At 52.4% G+C, this 22,198-nt stretch overlaps 3 protein-coding genes, 1 long non-coding RNA gene and 1 pseudogene across 4 annotated transcripts; 1 reads left to right on the top strand and 4 right to left on the bottom strand.

Moving 5' to 3' along the window:
- Nucleotides 1-3,810: 3,810 nt before the first annotated feature.
- On the bottom strand, nt 3,811-7,680 carry LOC120681250 (glycine-rich cell wall structural protein 1-like). The gene is made up of 3 exons (XM_039962762.1): nt 7,182-7,680; nt 6,658-7,043; nt 3,811-5,347 (listed from the first exon to the last, which is right to left on the bottom strand). The coding sequence occupies exons 1-3, from the start codon at nt 7,354-7,356 to the stop codon at nt 4,241-4,243; spliced, it is 1,668 nt and encodes a 555-aa protein (XP_039818696.1). The 5' UTR covers nt 7,357-7,680; the 3' UTR covers nt 3,811-4,240.
- A 504-nt stretch (nt 7,681-8,184) lies between these two features.
- Nucleotides 8,185-9,242, bottom strand: LOC120680546 (mavicyanin-like). Its single transcript, XM_039962042.1, has 2 exons — nt 8,960-9,242; nt 8,185-8,795 (listed from the first exon to the last, which is right to left on the bottom strand). The coding sequence occupies exons 1-2, from the start codon at nt 9,123-9,125 to the stop codon at nt 8,422-8,424; spliced, it is 540 nt and encodes a 179-aa protein (XP_039817976.1). The 5' UTR covers nt 9,126-9,242; the 3' UTR covers nt 8,185-8,421.
- Nucleotides 9,243-12,476: 3,234 nt separating this feature from the next.
- On the bottom strand, nt 12,477-14,075 carry LOC120682872 (annotated as a pseudogene).
- Nucleotides 14,076-15,124: 1,049 nt separating this feature from the next.
- On the top strand, nt 15,125-18,088 carry LOC120683052 (GTP-binding protein YPTM2-like). Its single transcript, XM_039965065.1, has 8 exons — nt 15,125-15,315; nt 16,353-16,425; nt 16,758-16,805; nt 16,884-16,931; nt 17,140-17,211; nt 17,295-17,450; nt 17,660-17,763; nt 17,840-18,088. Exons 1-8 carry the CDS (start codon nt 15,302-15,304, stop codon nt 17,934-17,936), a joined length of 612 nt encoding a protein of 203 aa, XP_039820999.1. The 5' UTR covers nt 15,125-15,301; the 3' UTR covers nt 17,937-18,088.
- A 312-nt stretch (nt 18,089-18,400) lies between these two features.
- Nucleotides 18,401-19,791, bottom strand: LOC120683346. Its single transcript, XR_005678775.1, has 2 exons — nt 19,651-19,791; nt 18,401-18,716 (listed from the first exon to the last, which is right to left on the bottom strand). It is a non-coding gene; the product is annotated as an uncharacterized LOC120683346 (long non-coding RNA).
- Between the last annotated feature and the right edge of the window lie 2,407 nt (nt 19,792-22,198).

Raw genomic sequence — 22,198 nt, forward strand, 5'->3', positions numbered from 1 at the left:
TTTCTTTGCCGGGCCATCAACTAGGATGCTGTTGACTTGTCTGAAGTAATCTCTGCGCTGCCTCTTGTTTTGGAATTCAAGAGTGGAGCCTCCGGATATGGGCATGATCATGCCGAAGGATGGCAGCGCGGCTGTTTGGGGAGTTTGGGAGCCTTGGGGCTCTTGCTTTGGGGGTTGGCCTCAAGGAGGTGGAGGTAGTTCTTTCTGAGCCTGTTGTTGGCCCGGAGGTGGGGGTAAGGAGAGTGGTTTGGGTTAAGTTGGTGGCTGAGGGGGCCAGTTGTTTGGGTACGGGTTATAGGTGAAAGCGGGGGCCAGTTGTGTTTTTCAGCCTGCCTCATTATCCTTCGTTGTTCGACCCTCCGTCTGTGGTCTACATCTGACCTGGCGTATTTTTCTGCTTCTGCATACAGGTCACTCAGTGTTCTGGGTGGCTCTCTGGACAGGTGCGAAGCTAACTATCCGGGTAGTAAGCCGGCAATGCACTTGGCGATCGCATCTCTCTCTGAGAAGTTTGGAATCAACACCTTTTTCTGGACGAACCTTCGGAAGTAATCATAGAGTGGCTCTTTGTCTCCCTGCAGACACTGGAAATTTTTGATGGTGTTTGGGTCAAGTCGGCCGAAACCTTGGAAGTCTTGCTAGAGCCTCGTCTTTAGTTGAGGCCAGCTTGAGATGGAGCCCGAGGGTAGGTAAGAGTATCAGTTAGCTACTGGACCTTCGCAGGCCATGATGAAGGATTTTGCCATGATGGGGCCATGGCCGCCTGCCGAAGCTATGGTGGCTTCGTAGGCCATGATAAACTGAGTGGGGTCCATAGAACCGTTGAACCTGGGAAGCTGTGTTGGGTTGTAGCCCAGCGGCCATGGTGTGTGCTGCAGGGCTGCAGAGAGTGGCGAGCTTGGGTCATAGGTGCCAGCCGATGGTGCGGCGTAATGCTCTTGGAAGGCGTGATTGGTGCGAATGTTCTGGACCTCATTCTGATGGGAGGCCCCTACCGGAGGGTGCTGTGGGATCTGCTCCTGATTGGTCTGAGCGCTTGCACATTCTTGTTGCATTTTGTCAATTTCTGCTTGCATGACTGTTACCTTGCGCTTGGCCTCAACCAGTTGATTTGCTCGTGCAACACATTTTGTTGTGTGGCCAGCTGCTTGGCGAGGATATCTTTTTGCTTTTCCAAGGCCTGAAGTTGGAGGCTTACGACAGTTAGCTCGTCTTGGTTGGATCCCGAAGGTCCCGAGACTTCGTGTGTGGTGCTTGGTGGCTGGGTTTCCGAAGGTGGGACCTTCGGGTGCTTCACGGGACCTTCTGCCGATTCCGCGGACCTTCGGGTGCTTCACGGGACCTTCGGATTCTTGTCACCTTCGGACTATTTTTGAGTTAGCTCCGGTCTGCTTGATTCTTCTACCTCGTAGCTTTGGGCAACCTCCGACCTGAGAGATGGTGATCCCCAACATAGAAGACACGAAAATTGCAGTGCCATAAACAGCAACGAGCTCTGTATCTCGAAGAGTCCGAGGTGCAAGCCAGCAGTATGCGTACAAGTACGGTATCTCTTTCTTCCAAGGAACAAAAATACAGTACAGCATTTTGCAGAAGGGAGACACAGAAATCCTCGTCGTCGTCAGTAGAGACAGAGAGGCATGTCCTGCCTGGCTGCTTCAGCGCGGGCGGAGCCGAGCAGTGAGCACCTCCACGGGCCACGGCTCCACCAGTCCACCTTGCCTAAAAACTCTGAACCCGAAGTCCCACTTCTTCAGCTCTGCCGCGTGCATCAGTCCAGCTTCCAGTTCCAGCTAGCTCGACGGACCCCCGCCGCTGACCGTTCGAGACGCGGCCCAGTTTCTTGAACCAAAACCTAACTGGGGAGGAGTAGGACGCGTCGTGCCGCTCGCCGACCGAACCCTCTGCCCAGCTCTGCTCCTCCAACAACAATGCCGTCGCGGGGGGGGGGGGGGGGGGGGGGGGGGTCCGGCACCGCCGCGCGCGCATCAATGCTCGGCCCGGCGATTATGGCGCACGGCGGTTGGCCCAGCCCTGTCGAACAGCTCCCCCGCCGGTACCTAGATCGCCGGTATAGCTTTCGACCGGTCCAGGAAAAGGCGACGCCCATTGAATCCCAATTATGAGGAGCTGGAGAGAGGAGGAGCTTTAATTCTCCCAGCACCCAGTTTGTTCCTTCCGGCCGATGGATCAGCGACCGGATCGGAGCACGCCCGCCACCGACAAACCCCGACGCCAATCCCGGCAACGCCGGGCGGAGCAACTGGCTCCAGAAGCGTTCAGCGTTGCTTCCATGCTCTGTTGCGTTGCGTCCATCTATCGGCGACGCGTGTTGCTTGCATGCATGGTTAAAAAGAGGTATCATGTCACACCGAGTGGCATGGATCGCGAATCATTATAGGCCCTAGAAAAGGCATATGCCATGAGGCCAGTCTCAATGAAAATTTTATGGACACAGTTACCTAAATTGAAAACTAGGTAACTGTGATAGATGAGTTTCATAGTGATGAAACTCTCCTCACATCTCATGAAACTCCAGTCTTCTGTCTCTTTGCCATGTCAGCAAAATTAATGATTATTAATGCTATGAAATTCTTCATGAAACTCCCATTGGGACTGGCTTAAGAGCGCAGCGCGCCGCCGCGCGGCGCTGATGGCCAGGATTCTTCATCTCTGAGGCAGCTAATGATCGTAACGGGGTAGTTGGAGATAAAGTCAGATCAAAAAATGATTAGCGAAGAGCTTATTAGCTTTGCTTTCCTTGCAATGCATGCAAGAGCTAGCGCCCCTCAATCGGCGTCTCCACGCATGTCCTACACCGGTTACACACATGCCTTACACGTATCAAAACGGCACAAAAAGGCAGGGGAGGAATTAACCCCGGGGCCTAGCGTGGCGGTGGTGCGCTGCCACTAATGCGTGTGCTAATCATTGTACCGCTGATATGAATCGAGGGTGAGCGGTGAGCCCAAGCGCTACCAAACGAGGAGATGCCTTAAGAGCTAGGGGCGTCCGGGAGGACGATCCAGGCTGTCTGTCCGTGGAGACTCCTGAGCCAGAGATCTGGTTCGCGAGTCGCTTTCAGGTACGACGGACGGGTGGGAGGCTCAGTGGTTAGACAAGGTTAAGTCTCTGCAGTCTCCAAGAACGTACTGTGGCAGTGGCATTACCATCAGGGTAGATAACTGACGACTAACTGCCCAACTTTATCTGATCTGCAGTTACCGGAGCCTAACCTGTGCAGGACGACAGTAGTGGGTGTATCGCGTACCCTTGTCCACAAGCAATGCTTCGTGAAGCATCAGAGAACAGGGCGATGCTGGGGCCGATCGTGGTCGTCGATTTCGGCGCTGAATGCTGGATTTGTTGAGTGCTCTGATCGAACAGTCCAGAAATTAAACTGTCGTGGTCTCCGGCATGAAGCGAGGGGGGAGGCTGGACCGGATCGGAGTCCGGCCGGCGTGTCGGTCGCGGCGGAAAACTTGAGGTCGAGCCAGGTTTGAATCGTGCAAAATTCAGTTCGTCATGAACGAAGTGCACGCATGGTTCAGAAGATGCGTCCGTTCACTGGCAGCTCATCTCCATTTATTTCGCTTTTTCTGTTGCCTGCAAGCATTCTGTCCCTAGTACACCGTTTCTTCTTTTTTTTAAAAAAAACGTGCCGTAGCACGTGTTTCGTTAAGAGGGGAGAGAAAGGATACAAACAGCCCGGTTCACGCCATCTGATTACAGCAAAACCAGCTAGCTCCCACAACTTCTTCTGATAGCACCCAAGGCATTACCGCTCTTTTTATCAAAAAAACACCCTACTGGCCTAGTGCTCCTAGTACACTGTAAGTTCTTTATTAATCAGTAGACTGTCATACACCGAAGTGCCTGTTTAGCAAAGAAGACACTTGCATTGGTACACGGTACACTCAGGACCGACCACAGATAGGTAGATGTCGGCGCGTGAGTACTGAAAGGTGGTGCCATCAGCTACGAAAACCGTACGTATACGCGTGCATGCCTGTGCCCTAAATGGCTACGTCATCATTAGAAGCTGGCCCCCACGCTGAGCTGTAACCCGTAAACGTGGCTTGTTTTCTCCTCCCCTCCTCGATCGAGCTCTCCCCATCAGCTCGCAATGCTGGGTTTCACACGCAGTCACGCACGATCAGCGGAGCGCGCTATATATAGCGCGTCGTCACTGGAGCTCGCTCTTACAGTCACAGCACTGCTCTGCGCTGCTCAGGTCAGGTCAGAACACACAGAGGCACGGCAACAGAGAGGAAAGCTCGTGTGCCGAGCAAGAAGACGCGAAGGAGCTGAAAGGAGAACGAGTTCGAGAGGGAGCCGGCCGGGTAACAATGGCTCTGCTCCCGCTCGTCCTCTCGCTCCTCCTCGTGTCCTGCGCGGCGCAGTCGCCGGCCTCGTCGCCGTCCGCGTCCAAGGCTCCTCCGGTCAGCGCCTCGGCGCCGCAGGCCACCTCCGTCGCGCCACCGACCATGGCAGCCTCCGCGCCGCAGGCCTCTGTCGCGCCACCGACAACGGCGGCCTCGGCGCCGCAGTTCTCGATCGCGCCACCGACAAAGGCAGCCTCCGCGCCGCAGGCCTCTGCCGCGCCACCGACAACGGCAGCCTCAGCGCCAAAGGCCTCTGCGCAGCCACCAGCAACAGTATCCGCGTCGGCGCCGCGGGCCTCTGCGCAGCCGCCAACAACAGTAGCCGTCTCGGCTCCCAAGGCCTCCGCTGCGCCGCCAACTGCAGCTGCCTCAGCGCCACAGGTCTCTGCCACGGCGCCAACTACAGCCGCGTCCCCGCCGCAGGTCTCTGCCGCACCTCCTACCACCGCCACCTCGCCGCCACTAGCCTCCGCCGCACCGCCGACCACGGCCGCCTCCCCGCAGCTGGCTGCCACGTCACCTCCCGTTGCCTCTCCGCCACTACTAGCCGCCGCGCCTCCCGTCTCTGCAACCCCTCCAGCCACCTTACCTCCACTCGCATCGCCACCTGCGGCCACGCCGCCTACCGTGGCCGCGCCAGCACCCGCGGCGCCGGCACCAGTGGCCTCCCCACCGCTGGCGATGCCACCGGCGGCGCTTCCTCCATCCACCCTCCCTCCAGCAATGGCACCGACGCCACTTCTCGCTGCCCCGATAATGCCGCCCACCGCCGCGCCCGTCACGGCTCCCGCTCCAGCCCCCGTGTCGCCGGCTCCGAGCGTCGCCCCGACACCGTCGCCCACAGAGGCCCCGGCCCCGTCGCCCGCTCTGGCGCCGGAGCTGGCGCCCGCGCTAGCACCTTCGCTGGCGCCATTCAGCTCGGTGTCGGTGAGCCCGTCGCTGGCGCCGGGTCCCGCGCTCGCTCAGGAGGACGAGTCGGCGGCGCCGAGCGCGCGCACCGGTGGCGGCGCCGCGCTGGTGACCTTGGCGGCCGCCGGGCTCGTGGTCTTGTTCTAAGTAGAGCTGCGTTTACCGTTGCTTCCGTACTGCTCGTCGCACGATCTCGTTCTCCTGTTCAAGTTTTATGGTTGCATGTATGATTCTTGGTGTACAACATTGATAATTTATTTCTATTTACGCATGGACTGATATTTTTTTCTTTTGCTCCGTGCCACCGTGGAGAGAAATCTTGCGTGCATCTCTGATATATTTGCCATGCCCATGGATCAGTCGCTCCTGGGCTCTTGGCTGTTGCTGTAACTACTTGTCGAATTCGTGCTCGTGCTGCGTTTTTGTACACGCTTGTTGCGACGTAGTAAAATGCACGTGAAGATGCCGGAATCGATCGCTTCGTAGATGCAATGCAAGCCTGGACCGGAGGAGAACTGGCTCAGTCACAGTACACCACTGGTGGTGGGTAGATCGCAGGCAGTGGTAGCTCCTGCCGACAGATTTTGCGACGGGGAAACAGAGAAACTTCCAGCGGTGCTACTGCTACCGACAAAGTCGCCATGAAACGCGACGCACGCACAATGCAGCCGTGCAGGCGCCATTGCAGCAGCACGTGAGATCCGTAGGGACACTGCTGCACCCACCAGCTGAGCGGACAGGCAGGGCCGCAGGGCGGACCGAGGCCGTGCGTCCCACTGCTGCTCCGAAAGCTGACGAAACAGGTCAAAGTCATATGCTCGCATCACCAACCCAAATTCACACCAGATGCCCACAGGTAATCCGACGTGCCACCGAGAAAAAGAAGCTTCACCGAGGGAAGGCGTGTCAACGCTCGCATTGGCATGCGTTGGATGATGCCTCTGTCGCAGAAACGGCCTCAGATGATTGTTCGTACCCGCGAACGTCCAGCAGATGGTGCTCGAAAGTTGAAAGTGATGCAGCTGTTCTTGTCCGTGCTAGACACCAGGCCTGCCAGCGCTGAGATCCGGACGTTCCTCTATGTGGGCGTAACCGCATGGCACTGTGCCTAGGACGAGGACAGATCGGCGGAGAAGGGCATCCCGTATGCGTTCATCTGATCTGACACGGCCAGTTTCGCGAAACCGCCATTTTTCGATGCTCCGATTCGTTGGCTCGCCAAAAATCCGTACAAGCAGAGAGGGAGAAAGAAGCGATGTACAAACCCGGTGAGATCAGGAACTCGTGCTTACTACCCGCGTTGCGCGTGTCGCCCTTGCAAATGTACAGCGCGTAAAAATCAACGGGCACCTCTTCTTCATAGAAACAGGGCCGCAGCTACGACTACGACCAGCCACGCCGCCAGCAGCGGCCCCGCCGCGTTCCGGCGGGACCCGCCGAGGAAGAGCCTGGGGACGCCCGCGTCGTCGTCGGTGCCGGGCGCGAGGGCGGCCTGCGGCGGGGCTTGCGACGGGGCCCCCGCCGGGGCTCCCCCTGCTCCTCCCGCCGGCTGGTTGACGAGCACGTGCAGCTTCATCCCGCCCAGGCAGTGCAGCTGGTTGCCGCAGATGAAGTACCGGTCGCCGGGCGCCGCCAGCGGCACCGTCGTGTTGCCGTCGCTCCGGGACAGGACCGCGCTCGCCGCGCTGCAGTTCTTGAACCCGGCCTCGTCGACCTCGTCCAGGGTGTGGTACTTCGAGTACTGGAACACTGGATCAAGGAAGAAGGAGCAACCGGTGAGCACAGATCGTGTCACGATCAGGGACGCCGTTGGCTTCTGCGTTCTGATCGAACAAGCTGTGAAGGAAACAGGCTCTGAACCGCAGCAGGTGGGTTCCTCGCTCGTACCTAGAACGTCGCCGACGTAGAAGGTTTTGCCGCTGGCCCACGACGGCAAGTCCGCGCTGAGATCCCACCCGGCGCTGTTGCCGACGTTGTACGAGGCCGCCTCGGCTCTCCGGGCCGCGGCGTCGACGAGCAGCAGGACGCACATCAGCGCCAGAGCAACGCGAGCTCCGGCCATGGAGGACGGGGGTGTGCACCCGGAGGAGATATGCTTCCAATGCAGCAGCGGCTGGGATCCAAGGTGTCCATGCGTGGCCAAAAAGCTCGGATATAGGCAGTTCTTGTTGAAGATTGGTTACCTAATCAGCTAATCTCTGCCTGCTAGAGCTCGGTTTGGAGGGTGTAGCACGCGAGCGACCACGCACAAGTCTGCAGGGTTCCAATTCCAACTGGGAAGGTGAAGCGGTCGTCTGCTCTTTCTTATTTTTCATGCGACGGATCTGAGGCTGAATAGGTGATGCCGGGGAGGAAATCTGGTGTGTTTGGTGAGGTTTGGTGATGCGGTTCCTTGTGTGTCGTCATTGCTAGTACTAAGGTATTGGCGGTTAAGCTGCCTCTTCCTGCTGCTTCATTTTTTTTCTTTTTTTTTTTGAAACGGAACTGCTCCAAACTTTTGTTTAGAGAGATGATGTCATGGGTTCAAACGTTCGACGTCCCTTGCTCGAGTAGGCAGCAACCTCCTCCGTGGCGCTGCTCTTGGTTGAAGCTGGCTGTTATTCCAATCGGAGGAGCTCGATGCGCGCCCGGTAAATTCTTGTTGAGCTGCTGCAGCGTGAGTAAAGAATATAATGGCAAACTGTTTTCAGAGGGCATGCCACTAAAGAGTAAAGAAGCGGATATGCCACTAAATTACGCTTTTACTCCTCAACCAATGATTAGTTGACCTACCACTCGTAAATTTACGGTTTCAAAATCGAAGATGGTGGAGGATGAGTCCCCCCTAGTACTGATCCACTGTCAAAACTAAAAGTTGTCTCGCTAGACGCTATATAATGACTTGTCGATGCAAGGATAAAGGTTTATTTTTAGTGATCAACGATAAGAACCGTACCACGAGTAGCTAAAAAATCACAACTTTACTGAGTAACACGCGCGCGCGCACATCCGGACACTTCGGCCTAAGGTAGTGGCGTAGTGCCGAGCAGATTACACATGTTCAGCTCGCCTCGGGCCGTCGGGCGGGCCCTCAGGGGACGGGACTACGGCGACGCATAGATCCGGAAGCAAACAGGAGGCCTCCAATTCAGCCCCTCAGGGCAGCAGCGAGGCCCACGGCCCCGAGAAGCAGGCCGATCGCTAGGCGGGCCCCGCTGGCAGCAGCCGCACCGCTCGCGCTCGAGTCCGACTCGGTCGCGGCCCCCGTCGAGGCGGCCGCGGGCGTCGCGTTCGTCGACCGCATGGTGGGGCCGGCGTCGCCGCCGGAGACGGTGACGGCGAGCTTCATGCCCGCGGCGCAGTGGCCCGCGGCGCCGCAGATGAAGTAGCGGGTGCCCGGCTTGGTGAGCGGGATGGTGGTGCTCTGGTCCCGGTGCGACCGCAGCGGGTTGCTCGCCGAGCACGCGCCGTGGTCCGCCGCGCTCACCTCCAGCACCGAGTGCGCCGCGCCGTACTGGAACGCTGCGAAAGGAGCCGCGCGCGCGCGATCAGCCTTCGTGCACGATCTCGATCCATGGCGCGCCCAGCGAGCCACGCACATGCCAGCCCCCATGGCATGACAGAGCTAGCTTTGGCAGCATTTGCGTGTAACTGAATGTGAGGAAGAGCTCCGCGTTGGTGCTTACAGAGAGTGTCGCCGACGCTGAACTGCTTGCCCTTGGCCCAGGCAGCGTAGTCCACCCCGGGCTTCCACCCGGACGAGTCGCCCACCGTGTAGTCCTTGGCGGACGCCGGCACTCCGGCGGCGACGACGAGGATGGCCAGGAGCAGGCCGCGCAGAGTGCCAGCCATTTCACGAAGATTATCTGGTGAGATATTTAGCACAACGACGCGCAGATTACAGGAAGGAGATCAAGAGCTGCTCAGGATATAACAGGGATCAATGGACAAGGCTTCTGTGCTGGGGGACGTTGAGAGCGGTCGTTGTTATATAGGCCAGTCGGTTAAGATCGAGCTCTGTCCATTCTGTCTGAAAGGGATTCTAACGTGCGGTCGCGTACCACCTTTTCTCGTCGCTTTAGTCTTCGCGCAAACAGTACGACGAAGGTTTAGAACCCAAAATTTTATAAAAAATAAACATCACATCGAATGTTTAGATACATGTATGGAGTATTAAATAAAATATATTTATAAAAAATTTTGCATGGATGGATTGTAAATCGTGAGATGAATCTAATGAGCCTACTTAATTCATGATTTGCAACAATGATGCTACAGTAAACATCCGCTAATTATAAATTAATTAGGCTCATTAGATTCGTCTCGCCATTTACAATACATCCGTACAAAAAGTTTTGTAAATAGACTTTATTTAAACTCCAAATTAATAAGTTTTTTTTTCAAAAATATTTGACAAAGTGATATAAACACACCCTTAGTGCCTGCCTTTGCACCAGGGAAAAGAGAAGAAAGGGCCTGAAAATGAGTTTAATGACATAACTAATAGAAGGTGCACCGTAAGTACTTCAGTAAGTTACACGATGATGATGGTCGAACAAACCAATAATTGTTTTTGATAGGAAGAGCAAACCAAACAGTTTGATCGTTTGTGTGTTGAAACAATTTTTTTTTTTTGTGGTAGAACATCGGCTTTGAATGAGTTGCTTTGCTTATTGAATCGGGAATAAGGACAGCAACATGGCGCCATAACTATTATTGCAACGGTAGGGGGTGAGTTCGTGGAATAGTTTTTCTTGAACTAATTCTTATGAAATACTACCAGCAACTAAAAAGGAGTCTAGTACTGCTGTGCTGCTGCTTGTAGAATGAGCCACACCGTACCAAAGCCATCTAGACGTGCTATTATTTTGGCACTTTAGTTTGTTGCCAGTACAGGTTCCTTTTGGCATCTTTTAATTCAGGATTTCTGCATCGTCGTCGGACTCAGGCTTTGCTGTTCGACTGGACTAACCTGGGAGTATATCAGTGTCATAAATGTACATGTTTGTGGAATACCTGATCTGAATCTCTCTTCTTTCTCCGGGACGGCCCCTCGCCATCGAGCTCTGCCAGGTCGACGTTCAGGCCACCCCACAACAAAATTCGCAACAAGATTTGAACGAAGTCAAGCATCCACAGACAACCCATCCCTTTCTGGGTGGTCTCATGTAGACAACGCATCTTTTTCCTTTTTGCAATGATAGCACTGGACGATGCAACAAAAACAATAGCCATTCCAGCAAACTGAAAAGCATAGTGCAACAAGCCAAAATCAAAACTGAAGTTGCAACAGATAGAAAATATTGCTGCAGGACTATGTGTTCGCTTGGCTTGTCAGCCAACCAGTAATACTGTTCTCTCATACTAAATCAGCACCAACCACTAGCTACCAGCCAGTCAACAGTACTGTTCTCTCATAACAAATCAACATCAGCCATCAACCACAACCAAGCGAACACAGCGAAAATTCAGGAGTTGGAATTGCAACGTACAAGAAGTTCGAGTCGCCCGAAACATTGTTCAGACCACACACACATGAACTCCATAGCTGTTGAGTTGGTCTGTCCGTCTGTGCATGCTTGGGCTTAGGAAGTGGGAACACACACATGAACTCACCTTAGATTGAAAAAGCTAAAATTCAAGCCCCGGAGTCGGGGCTCAGGCGTCCTCAAAGAAACTTGAGTATTAATTGTATAGAAAAACTCAGCCCGTGCGAAAGAAATTTTCAAGTATTGAATATGAGAAGACCTCTCATGTAGATTGAACTCAGGATTTGAGAAGTGCTATTAATGCCATGTAATCAAATCAGCTAGAGACCTGTTTCATAGTATAGATTTGATTGTATTGGTACTCCAATAGCCGAACATTGAAGAAGATTGGAGCGCGAATGAAAAAGAAGATTGAAGCTTAGACCCTGTCTGGAGAGGTTCTAGGAGCTTTTGCTTCTCTAGAAAACTCAAAAAGCCACAAGCTCCCCAAAACGGGGTAGCTTCTTCAAGCCACCCAAAGCTGAAAAAGCTCTACTTTACACTACAAGCACAGAAGCTCAATCGGGGGCAGCTTCCTGAGCTTTTTCCATTAGCCTTCCGCGCGGTCTCTCACGCTTCTCCCCTCCAGGAGGCTTGTCCCCGCTGCTCCTCCCCTCCGCAATGTGCGGCCCCTGCCGCCCAATCCCTCCCCCCGCCCAATCCGCGATGCTCGTCCCCGTCGCTCCTCCCCTCCGCAATGTGCGGCCCCCGCCGCCCAATCCCTTCCGCCCCCCTCCCCGCACCCAATCCGCGACGCTTGTCCCCGTCGCTCCTCCCTTCCGGCCGCCCAATCCCCTCCGTGCCACCCGTCCCTGACGCTCCTCCCCTCCACCCAGCCCTGTTGCCCAATCCCCTCTGCGCCACCCGTCTTCGCCGCTCCTGCCCTCTGCGCAACTTTGCTCCTCCCTTCCGTGCCAGCTCCCCTCTACGCCAGCTCTCGGATCTCGCCCCCTTCTCCGCACGGGAAGCCGCCGTGCCCCCAACCCGAAGCTCACCATCTGCACCCCTCCTTCTCATTGCCATCGATATAAGCTGATGGCCAAGATGCCAAACCGACCTAACAAGCTTCTCTGAAAAGTAACATTTTGGACTAGCCGGTGGAACTTTTCTAAAAAAGGAGCTTTTGCTAAAGCTACCTCAAACAGAACCTTAGCCTTCTAGTTTTCCTGCTTTGTTTTCTAGCTTTGTCCTTTGTTTTATGAAATCTTCATTTGAGGTTTAGAGTCTAAAAACTCAAGTAATCATTTGACTGTCTATACCCACAATGGATATAGAGGTCGGGTTAATGCTTTTTATTAAAAAGGGAACATATCTGGTACAAATCACAACTTCGTGAAAACCCATGCAAACCACGACAAAAAAGTCGTTTAAATTCACTAAAAAAATCACATATGTAGATGATATGATAATATACAATCTTATAAAATATTTTGTTCAAACTCGACTTCTTTTGTGAGATATAAAAATAACAAATTTCTAACAAATTTTTATATCTCACAAACGAAGTCGAGTTTGGACAAGATATTTTACAAGATTGTGTATCATTATATCATCTACATGTGTGATTTTTTTGGTGAATTTAGACGTCTTTTTTGCCGTGGTTTGCACGGGTTTTCACGAAGGATGTGGTTTGCACTAGATACGTTTCCTATTAAAAAAGCACAACATTGAAACCTAAAGGATTTAAAAGAGTTACATAGAATACCACAGGCGGTGAACAATTGATTACGTACTACTCTGTCATGAAACGATAGGTGGTCGATAGCGCAGGTCGCAGGGCATGCCAATTTACATGCAGTTCGCCACGGTTGCACTGATCAAGAGTTCCGTGCCACCAGCCGGCATGACGACCACGAGCCCCTCGTCGGCGCACGGCACGACGCTGTACGATACGTGCACGGGCTTTCTCCCCTCCAGCGCCAGGTCCTCGAGAGCGAGACCGGGCTCATCGCGCCAGTGCGCAGCTCGAGGCGCGGGGTACGGCTTCTGGTCACCATCCGCCGTGCACGTCAGGACGTTCAGCCCCTCCGAGCCGTCGCGGGCCACGACCGTGAATCGCGGGGGCGCCCTGGCGCCCAGCCTCTCGACGGCCTTGGCGACGCAGGCCGCGGCGAGCGCGCTGTGGTCGGGCGTGCCGCCGCCGCCGGCGGCGGCCCTGAAGAGCACGGTCGTCGTCGTGTGCTCAGCGGCGGCGGTGTCGTCCAGCGGGACGGACTTGACGCGCTTGGCGGCGGCGCCGGCGTCGGCGCTCCGGATGTAGCGCGTGTACTGGATCACCGGGTTGGCGACGAGCTTCCCCTGCGCCTGCAGCTCCGCGTGCTTGCGAGCCCACGACTTGAGGAAGCCGACGAGGGACAGAGGGTCGGCGAGGAGCAGGCTGCAGCTGGCGCCGACGGCGTAGCCGCCGTCCTGGAATCGTGTCAGCTGCGAAGGGGAACGCGACATCGTTGTGAGTTGGGTTACCGGTTGCCACATTTCTGCTGAGATCTGTCTGTGACTGATCAGTGGGTCCATGGCTGGCCGGGACTATCACCGTACCTGCACGAAGAATGGGGCGCAGATGTCGGGCTCGTGCGCGTCCACGTCGGTCCACAGCGCCAGCGCGGCCTCCTTCCTCTCCCGGTCGGCGCCCCTCGCCCCCAAGAACGCCGCCATGGTGGCCTCCACCGAGGCCTGGACCAGCCGCACGCCGGTGTCCCTGAGGTTCACCTCCCACAGGCGCCCGTCGCCGCCGCCGCGGGAGCGCAGCCGCCCCGCCATCTCCGGGTGGTCGACCAGCGCCGCGCTGAGCGACTCCTTCACCCACGCGCTCCCTCGCCGCGTCCTCCAGCTCGCCGCCCGCGCCGGCGCCGCGGTAGTAGAGCACGGCGCGGAAGCGGCGCTGCAGCTCCGCGGCGGCGAGCGGCTCCCCCGACACGGCGATGGGCAGCGACCTCCCCGGCCCGGCGTCGCGCGCCGGGACGGCGGTCTGCATGGACTCGACGTGGACGAGCACGGGCGCCGCTGCCGTCATCTCGGCGTTCTCGCTCGCTCGCTGCCTCTGGCCGTGCAGAAATACTAGGAACTAGGAAGTTGTTCTTGGCCTGACTGACAGGATTCACAAGAAATGGATGGTGCCGTGCGTATTGGAGTTTCGGAGCAGGGCTCAATTTATACGTGCCGATACAAGTCTCAGGCTCTTCGCGTCGAGTTGCAATTGGGAAATACACTGGCACACTGCCAAGTGCCAAGGCCTTGGAAGGTTTGGGTGAATTTCAGCAAGAATGACGGGAGCTATCACTGTACCATCTTATGAATTTTTAGTGTGCACTCTGTCAATTTGACTAGGTACTGTCAGTATCACTCGGGAGTTGGTGGAAATCAGGAAAGGGTAGGCTTCAGAAGTTCGGTTTTGTTAGCTTGGTTTTGGCTAGCTACTCACGGAAAATTGATGGTTTATTACTCTGCGTCCTCTGCGAGGCGGTTGGTCACGCATATGTTATGTGCTTATGGTGAGGAGTTGGTTTTCTTGCGGGAGTGGATTGTTTGGATGGCAACGATCAATCACTCGCCGCAAGTTGCCAAGTTGGTGCTGGAAAACTGGTGCTTGTTGCTGCTAGGGAGGATGATGATACGCCGTCCCGGCCGGTTTTGGTCGGGATGTGGATGTGGATGTGAGATGCCATGCCAGAAGCGGGAGTGACGACTGACAAGTGAAGTGACATGCTCTTGCAATCCGACGAGGAAAAGAGGAAACTAGCCATGAAATGGGATGTGCCTGATTAGATCGGAGTACTGGCCCAATAAGAAAGTGGGGTTCCGGCCGAGCCCAGACACAAACAAGGCCCGAGTTCGATAATTCTAACGAAGTCAACATATCCAATTTTCCACTATAGGATTGGACACGAGGGATAGGGACTCTGAGCAACCTCTTGGTTTGGAATAGCCACAAATAAAACTTTTTCTTTAAAAATCTATTAAGTATTTGCAAATATTTAGTGAAGTGAAATAGACAATGTAGTCCAAGCTCATTATTTTTCAACATTGAGGGTTTATTCGGCAAATCGCTTTTCTCTATAAGGTTATATTAGATACTAAACCATAATAGGTAGCTACAGATCAAACAAAGGACTGTAGTAATCTTCAATCCGTGACACTGACACCAACACCATAATACAAGATACTACGCTGTTTGACTTTAACAATAACATGTGATTTCCCGCGAACCACGGAGGTCAAATACAAGATCCCAGTCACTCACCACCGAAGCAACACACGACACAAGGCCGGGTGCTGCACTACACGTGTACAGGGGCAGTCCCGTAATTTGCCCCGCCCCACCTATATGACTCGCCGTTCCGCCGACCTCAAAATTTCCCCGTTTCCAATCGCGTCGCCCCTCCTTCCCCCCGCGATCGACGCCTCCGCCCGATCCGCTCGTCGCAACCGCCGGAGGAGAAGGCGCGAAGCGGGAGGAAGGCCCGGCCGGACGGCGGTTCGACCCGCGGGGCTCGATTCGACATGAATCCCGAGTAGTAAGTCCCACGAATCCTCCCTCCAACCGTCTCTGATCTGCGTGTTTTTTTTTTTGTATCGAGGTTTCTGTGCGTGCGTGTGTCGCAATCGCTTGGAGGGGGGCGACTTGTGTGTTTGCGATTGGGTAGAGGTGTGAGCTGAGCTGCTGCGAGGATGCGATCGGGCTCGCGGAGTTTGGCCTTGTACCGGGTTTTTGGATCTGGATCTGATGGCTACATCTGGGGTTGTTCTGTTTTGAATATGCGGTTGACACGTGAATTATTGTGCTGGAATGCTCGTGACGCGAGTTGCACCCTCACCATTACGAGGCAAGATTTGTTGCAATGTGCAGATCTTCCTTTTTTATCTTCATTGTCGCCGCTCATTGAAAATTTGTAGTAAAATGGGCTGATATATGATGAGTTTATAGAGAATTGGGTCGCGTCATCGGACGGTATCAATGAAGGGCGCTCAATGAGCATGTGTACGCCCTATGGGCAGGATCATACATGCAAACTGTCTCTGCATTTTGTTAACCATGTCTTAAATCACATTTGCCTCGTGAGTACGGTCCTAGCTCAATTTAAGACAACATCTTGACAGTTATACCATTGATGAATATTGTTAATCAATTCTGCAATTTAAATGCGTAGCTGTAGCTTGTGCACTGAATTCAGCCTATGTCTGCTTGCCCAAAGAATTCTACACTTCAGCCCATGTCTGCTTGCCCAAAGAATTCTACACTAGAGGTTTTTAAAACTAGTGTGACAAAAAAAATAGTATGACATGGTTCGTTTGCATTAATTGGAGGTAGTTGTGCTCAGTTTTTGAGTTTTGGTGCTGACTGGAAGAGTACAGAAATTTTGATTCAGCCGCTTATAGACTACTCTCCTTGGTTTGTTTAGTGTTACACGTTACTATTTTTGTTTTGACCTTTTTGCGGGAAAGTGAGTTGAACTGTGAACTGACGAGCTTCATACAATATGCCGCTAAATTAATCCACTTATTGTCAGTGTCGTACCAATATACCATTAACCTGTGTTCTGTTGATTTTCAGTGACTACCTCTTCAAGCTTCTGCTTATTGGTGATTCTGGTGTTGGCAAGTCATGCCTTCTCCTGAGATTTGCGGTATGGGTTGTTTTTCCTTTGTGTCATTGTGAAGTTATTATTTCATCATGCTGTGGCATAAAATTCATCAATTTTCTTGTTCATCACAATGTCAGTGCATGATGCATATAAATGTGATGTGGTGAAAGACTGAAAGTGTTGTTATATGCCACTTCAGTGCGGAGTGCAGACTGCTAGCAAACATTTACTGGTGGCTTAACTCAAAACTATTTGGTGAAACATTGAGTCTAACAATGAAGGCATATCACGGCATCATGCTTGCATGTATTTGCACTGGTTTCCTTTAGAAGTGTGTCTATGTTTTATCTGACATGTGGCCTTATTTATCATAGGATGACTCGTACCTGGACAGTTATATCAGTACAATTGGAGTCGACTTTGTGAGTTTTCTTTTCTTTCATTTACTCTGAATTTACGTTCATGCAATGCAAAGTAGTAATTTCATGATTCCTTTGCAGAAAATTCGTACAGTTGAGCAGGATGGGAAGACCATCAAGCTTCAAATTGTAAGTCAACTTCTATAAACTATTTTACTGTGCCAAGTTACCGAGAACTAGCAAACATAAATCCTTTTTTCTTAATAAGAACTGTGGTCACTTAAATCTGTAAAACTTTATTACCAGTACCTTCTGTTCCTGACTATAGAGCTAATTATCTTATTAGAGTCACGACTTTTCCCGCCGTTTTTTAATAACTTCTATTCAATCATTACAGTGGGATACTGCTGGGCAAGAACGTTTCAGGACAATTACCAGCAGCTACTACCGAGGAGCCCATGGCATTATCGTACGTTGCTCGCATAGGTAATCATTATTCTTCAGTGTCCCATGATAAGTATATAACTTTGCATTTTATTCATGGACCTGCAGATTGTATATGATGTCACAGACCAAGAAAGCTTCAACAATGTAAAGCAATGGCTGAATGAAATTGATCGTTATGCAAGCGACAATGTAAACAAGCTCCTTGTTGGGAACAAGTGTGACTTGACGGCAAACAAAGTTGTGTCATATGAAGCAGGCAAGGTGAGTTATGGAGTAAACTGTTTGTCATAATTGAGGGAATGTAGCTTATGAATCAAGAGAGTGGTAAAAAAAAGAATTTGTGATGAAGTTTGGTTAGGCTAACTAGTGTGAACAAATATCAAATCTGAATTGTGACTTAACCCTTGCCGATGCTTCATAGGTTTGATTTTTTGCTTGCTCATGTCATCTTCGCACATAATGTCTGTTAGGCTCTTGCTGATGAGATGGGCATCCCGTTCATGGAGACCAGTGCCAAGAGTGCTACTAATGTGGAGCAGGCTTTCATGGCTATGGCTGCATCCATTAAGACCAGGTACTTCATCACAACTCAAAACTTATGGAATAACGATGACCTGTTATGATCATAACCATGGCCTTTATTGTCTCAGGATGGCTAGCCAACCTGCTGCAGCTAATGCCAGGCCGCCAACCGTGCAGATTCGTGGCCAGCCGGTTAACCAGAAGACGTCCTGCTGCTCTTCCTAGATTATTCATTTCTTTCAGTTCATGTAAACTTTGATGCGCTGTTCCTACTGTTTGCTTGTGATGCGTTTGTATTATTCCCTGTTAATTGCCTAAATAGCATTTTTCATATAATTCAACTGATCAATTATCTTGACTGAGCAGTTCAGTGTCCATTCTTGTTTCCACATCTAAATCGATTCTGCCAGCAAAATCTAACCTGCTAATTTCTCTCCAATCTTTTGCTCTGCCGTATTTGTTCAATTGTGTGTGTGCGCGCGCGCGTTGGGCACGGCTTACATTTCCTTTACAAGTTTGTTGAACAAATGACTTGAAATGGCTGAGCTTTGTATTCTCTGGGTACTCCAACACCTGACTCCATTGAAACTAGTGGCTCCAAAGAACGTATACCAGATATGCATGCAAATAATACAAACAAGTTCACATTCATTAATAAACGAATGCAGCAAACAAGATCACCAAGCATGTGAAATCATGTAGTAAGAGCATCACATGATAATCCCTATGAAAGATCAAAAGACTCGGCAATGCTACAATTTATAAATTCCGTTCAGAAGGTCTAATTCCACTGGAATGGTGAAATCTGACATTGCGAGGACATATATGTCGTTGAAAATGAAACGAGCATGGAGAATGAGAAAACTATTACATGCCAACCCCCTCCTCACATTGCAGAAATTTGCTAAACGTGAAAGGTACTATGCCGATATGTAACCAGCGTCCCAAGACATGATGACCACCCACGAACGGTACCGTACTCCTCCCTTCCTCAATCTGTTGGTGCTATGCAAAGCAACACAAGAGAGATCTAGTCATAAGCACGAAGTGGTCAGATCACACGTTTCATAATTAACTGGAATCGAAACATTTCCTAGCACTTATGTTCATCATTAGTAAACTAGATGTATGCCAATGCAGAGGAATTCCAAATTCTTTGAAAGCTAACATTCATCACTGTACATTTGTTTGTACTAATGGACCCCGGGGCCGCGGGGGGTTCTCAACACTAATTTCTGGCTTCCTAACATAGTTGGTCATGTTACTAAAGAAACTGTGCAAACCAACAATAACAAATTGCCACAGCAACTAGTTTATCATGAACCATGATAATGATACTGCAGATGAGCATCACGCTGTGCATTGGACATCTGAACAAACTGATATGATGCAACAGGAAGAAAATGACAAACAGTTTGCCTGAAGTTTTGAACTAAATTTGAATACAGAAACCAAACCGGTATTGTTTGTTTGACAAACACACATAACAATCATAATTCCATAATACTTTTCTTGTTAAATTTCTGTGCAGATTGTTCACAAATTCAAAATAGACGGATGCAAAAGCAAAATTGGGAAGACATTCACTCCGGTGGTTGATCAACAGAAGTTGCAGTGACGAACCCAAGAAGGCAATGCAGCTAACTACTGGGCAGACAATAACTGTGCGAAAGACCAAACTAGCCATGAACTGGTTTATACTAGGAAAGAGGAACAACCAAAATGATCTGATATGATGCTATAGGATGGTAAATGAAGATTCAATTTCTCTGCGGGTCGCCCACAGATTGAGAAAATGCCACACAGCAAAACAGGAACACATTACTGTTGAAAGGACCAATCGAACAACACAAAGCTGTCGGGACAATCCACAACTGAATCCAACTACCGTGCAAAATTCAGATGCAGCAAACATAGATGGATCAGGAGTATCACATACCTTACGGCCTTCCTACTCCTCGTCCTCCTCCTCCCTGTCATTGTCCTCCTCACTGCAACAAACCCCAGAAAAACAGATCGCAACATCAACAACAACGCTCGAACTGATAACCAACACAAACCCAAATAGATCAAAATCAAGTGGCGCACGCGCACCAATGCCACATGTACTCCGCGGTGCTGCTCCCGACAAGGCGGAGCGTGCGTGTGACAGAACCGCCAAGTTAAACGGCTTAATTAAGCGTAATGAACATCATTTGAACGCATCAGGCGCATTAGCTTAATTAAGTGTAACCTGACAGCCTGTTTCCAACCCACAGGCCGATCGAAACACACCAGAAGTCTCGCGCGACGACGAGCGCAGACGGTACCAGCATAATAAAATTTTACAAAATAAAAAAATTAAGATATTTACAAAAGAGTAAAGTCTATTTTTGACCATCCAACTATCGACTGCGTCCGGATTTGGCAATGCAACTCTAAAACCGGACATCCGCAGCCATCCAACTCTTAAAACCGTTCATGTTTGGCCATCGAGCTGTTTTGCTGGGTAGTTTTGCTGAGTTGGACGCCACGTGGCGGCGGGACCCACCTGTCAGCCCTCCTCTCCCTCCTCTCTCCTCTTTCTCTCTCCCTCTACCTCTCCTCTCTCCTGTCCCCGTCGGCACGCGCGCCTGAGCTCCGCCATCCCCGTCGGCATGCGCGCATGAGCTCGAGCTCCGCCGCCCAGGCCGGCGAGCGCGCGAGAGGGGCGGGGCACACCGGAGCCGAGACAAGCGGAGGACCTGAGGCGGCGGCGGAGGAGGAGCTGGAGAGAGGGAGAGGAAGGAGGAGGGAGCAAGGGCGGGGGACGGCGCGGCCGCCGGCGGCCCCTGCTCGCCTCGCCGACCGACGCCACCGTGTCGAGGGAGCCGGCCAGGGCCACCGCCGTCGCCGGAGGCCCGCACGTGCCCTGGCCCGTTTGCCGCCGTCCGGCCCCGATCCGCCATGGGAGGGAGGAGGAGGAGGTGCTCCCGGATCCGGCCGGCTCCGGAGCTTGAGGGCTGCCGCCCTGCTCGCCTTCGTGGGCTGGCCTCCGCGGTGCCCGGCGCCAAAGGAGGATGGGGAGCAGGGGTCGCCGCGCTGTCCGCCCGCGTGCGGGATGCCTGGCCGATCCCGCCGCGCGCCGGCTCCGCCTCGTGCAGGCCACCGGAGCTCGTGGCGGAGGGGTGCGGGAGGGGAGGGCCCCAGGGAGCCTCGCCGCGCCAGCCGCCGTAGCTCCTCGGCCTGGTGCAGGGGAGGCCGCCGCAGCTCCTCGCCCGCCGGCCCGACGCGGAGGGAGCAGGGGAGGCCGGCGGCCACCGCTCCGCCCTGCACCGCCGCAGGAGCTCCCGCCGTGGAGGGGAGCAGGGGAAGGGGAAGGGGAGGGAGCAGGGGAAGGGGAGGCCGCCGTAGCTCAGCGGTGTTGGACAGGAGAGAGGAGAGGTAGAGGGAGAGAGAAAGAGGAGAGAGGAGGGAGAGGAGAGATGACAGGTGGGTCCCACCACCACGTGGCGTCCAACTCAGCAAAACTACCCAGCAAAACAGCTCGATGGCCAAACATGAACGGTTTTGAGAGTTAGATGGCTACGGATGTCCGGTTTTAGAGTTGCATTGCCAAATCCGAACGCAGTCGATAGTTGAATGGTCAAAAATAGACTTTACTCTTTACAAAATGACTTTTACAAATTAAAGTTCACATAATAGATAATAGCAGCGGTAGAGAGAGCATAACCTGAGGAAGATTTTCATTAGAAACCAACTAAAATAAAATGAAATAAAACGATAACTACAGAGACGTGAGGACGTCACATCGAGCCCACCGATGTTAATCCTGCTTAGCTTTTATACCTGAAATAGGGTAAACAACAAACCCTGAGTATACTAATACTCAGCAAGACTTACCCGACTATGGGTATACATAGCCCATTATCTAGACATGCAAGACTTTCTGGCTGTGGATTATTTGCAGAAAAGCATCTAAGGGTGTATCCTTACTTTCAATATTTTAGCTCACATTCTATATAAATTAATATCCTCTAGGCATTTGCAGAACCCTTTCTAAAACAAACATAATAGAAGATCAATTAGTAATCTCAACATTTCCTTCAACATATACATTAATATTCCATCTCATTACTACGATGCGGTGCTGCGATCAAGGTGCTCATATCCGAGAGCGACTGACGGCGAATCGATCCGATTTAACCTTGCAAGGTGGACCTAACCAACACGGCACGTATTTGCCCCGTCGGACAATACGAACCAACCATTCCCCTCCCCACCTCGAACTACAGAACCGCCCCCACCTACATATAGTCAACCGAGCCCTACGAGAGACCACCTAAAGTGAACATATGCATCCCAATTCTCCGCGGCCACTCGAATGCCCTAAGGGGTGGGTAGAAGTTCTGTACTTTCAAAACAAGGCAGTACTAGATTTACCTGTTTCGACTACCTCCTACTCCCAGTATGCGGTTAGTACAATTTAAACTCGATCAACAGGGCCAGACAACGGACGGTCCTTAACC

The sequence above is a fragment of the Panicum virgatum genome, chromosome 7N, assembly GCF_016808335.1.
Source record: "Panicum virgatum strain AP13 chromosome 7N, P.virgatum_v5, whole genome shotgun sequence".
NCBI classification, from domain to species: domain Eukaryota; kingdom Viridiplantae; phylum Streptophyta; class Magnoliopsida; order Poales; family Poaceae; genus Panicum; species Panicum virgatum.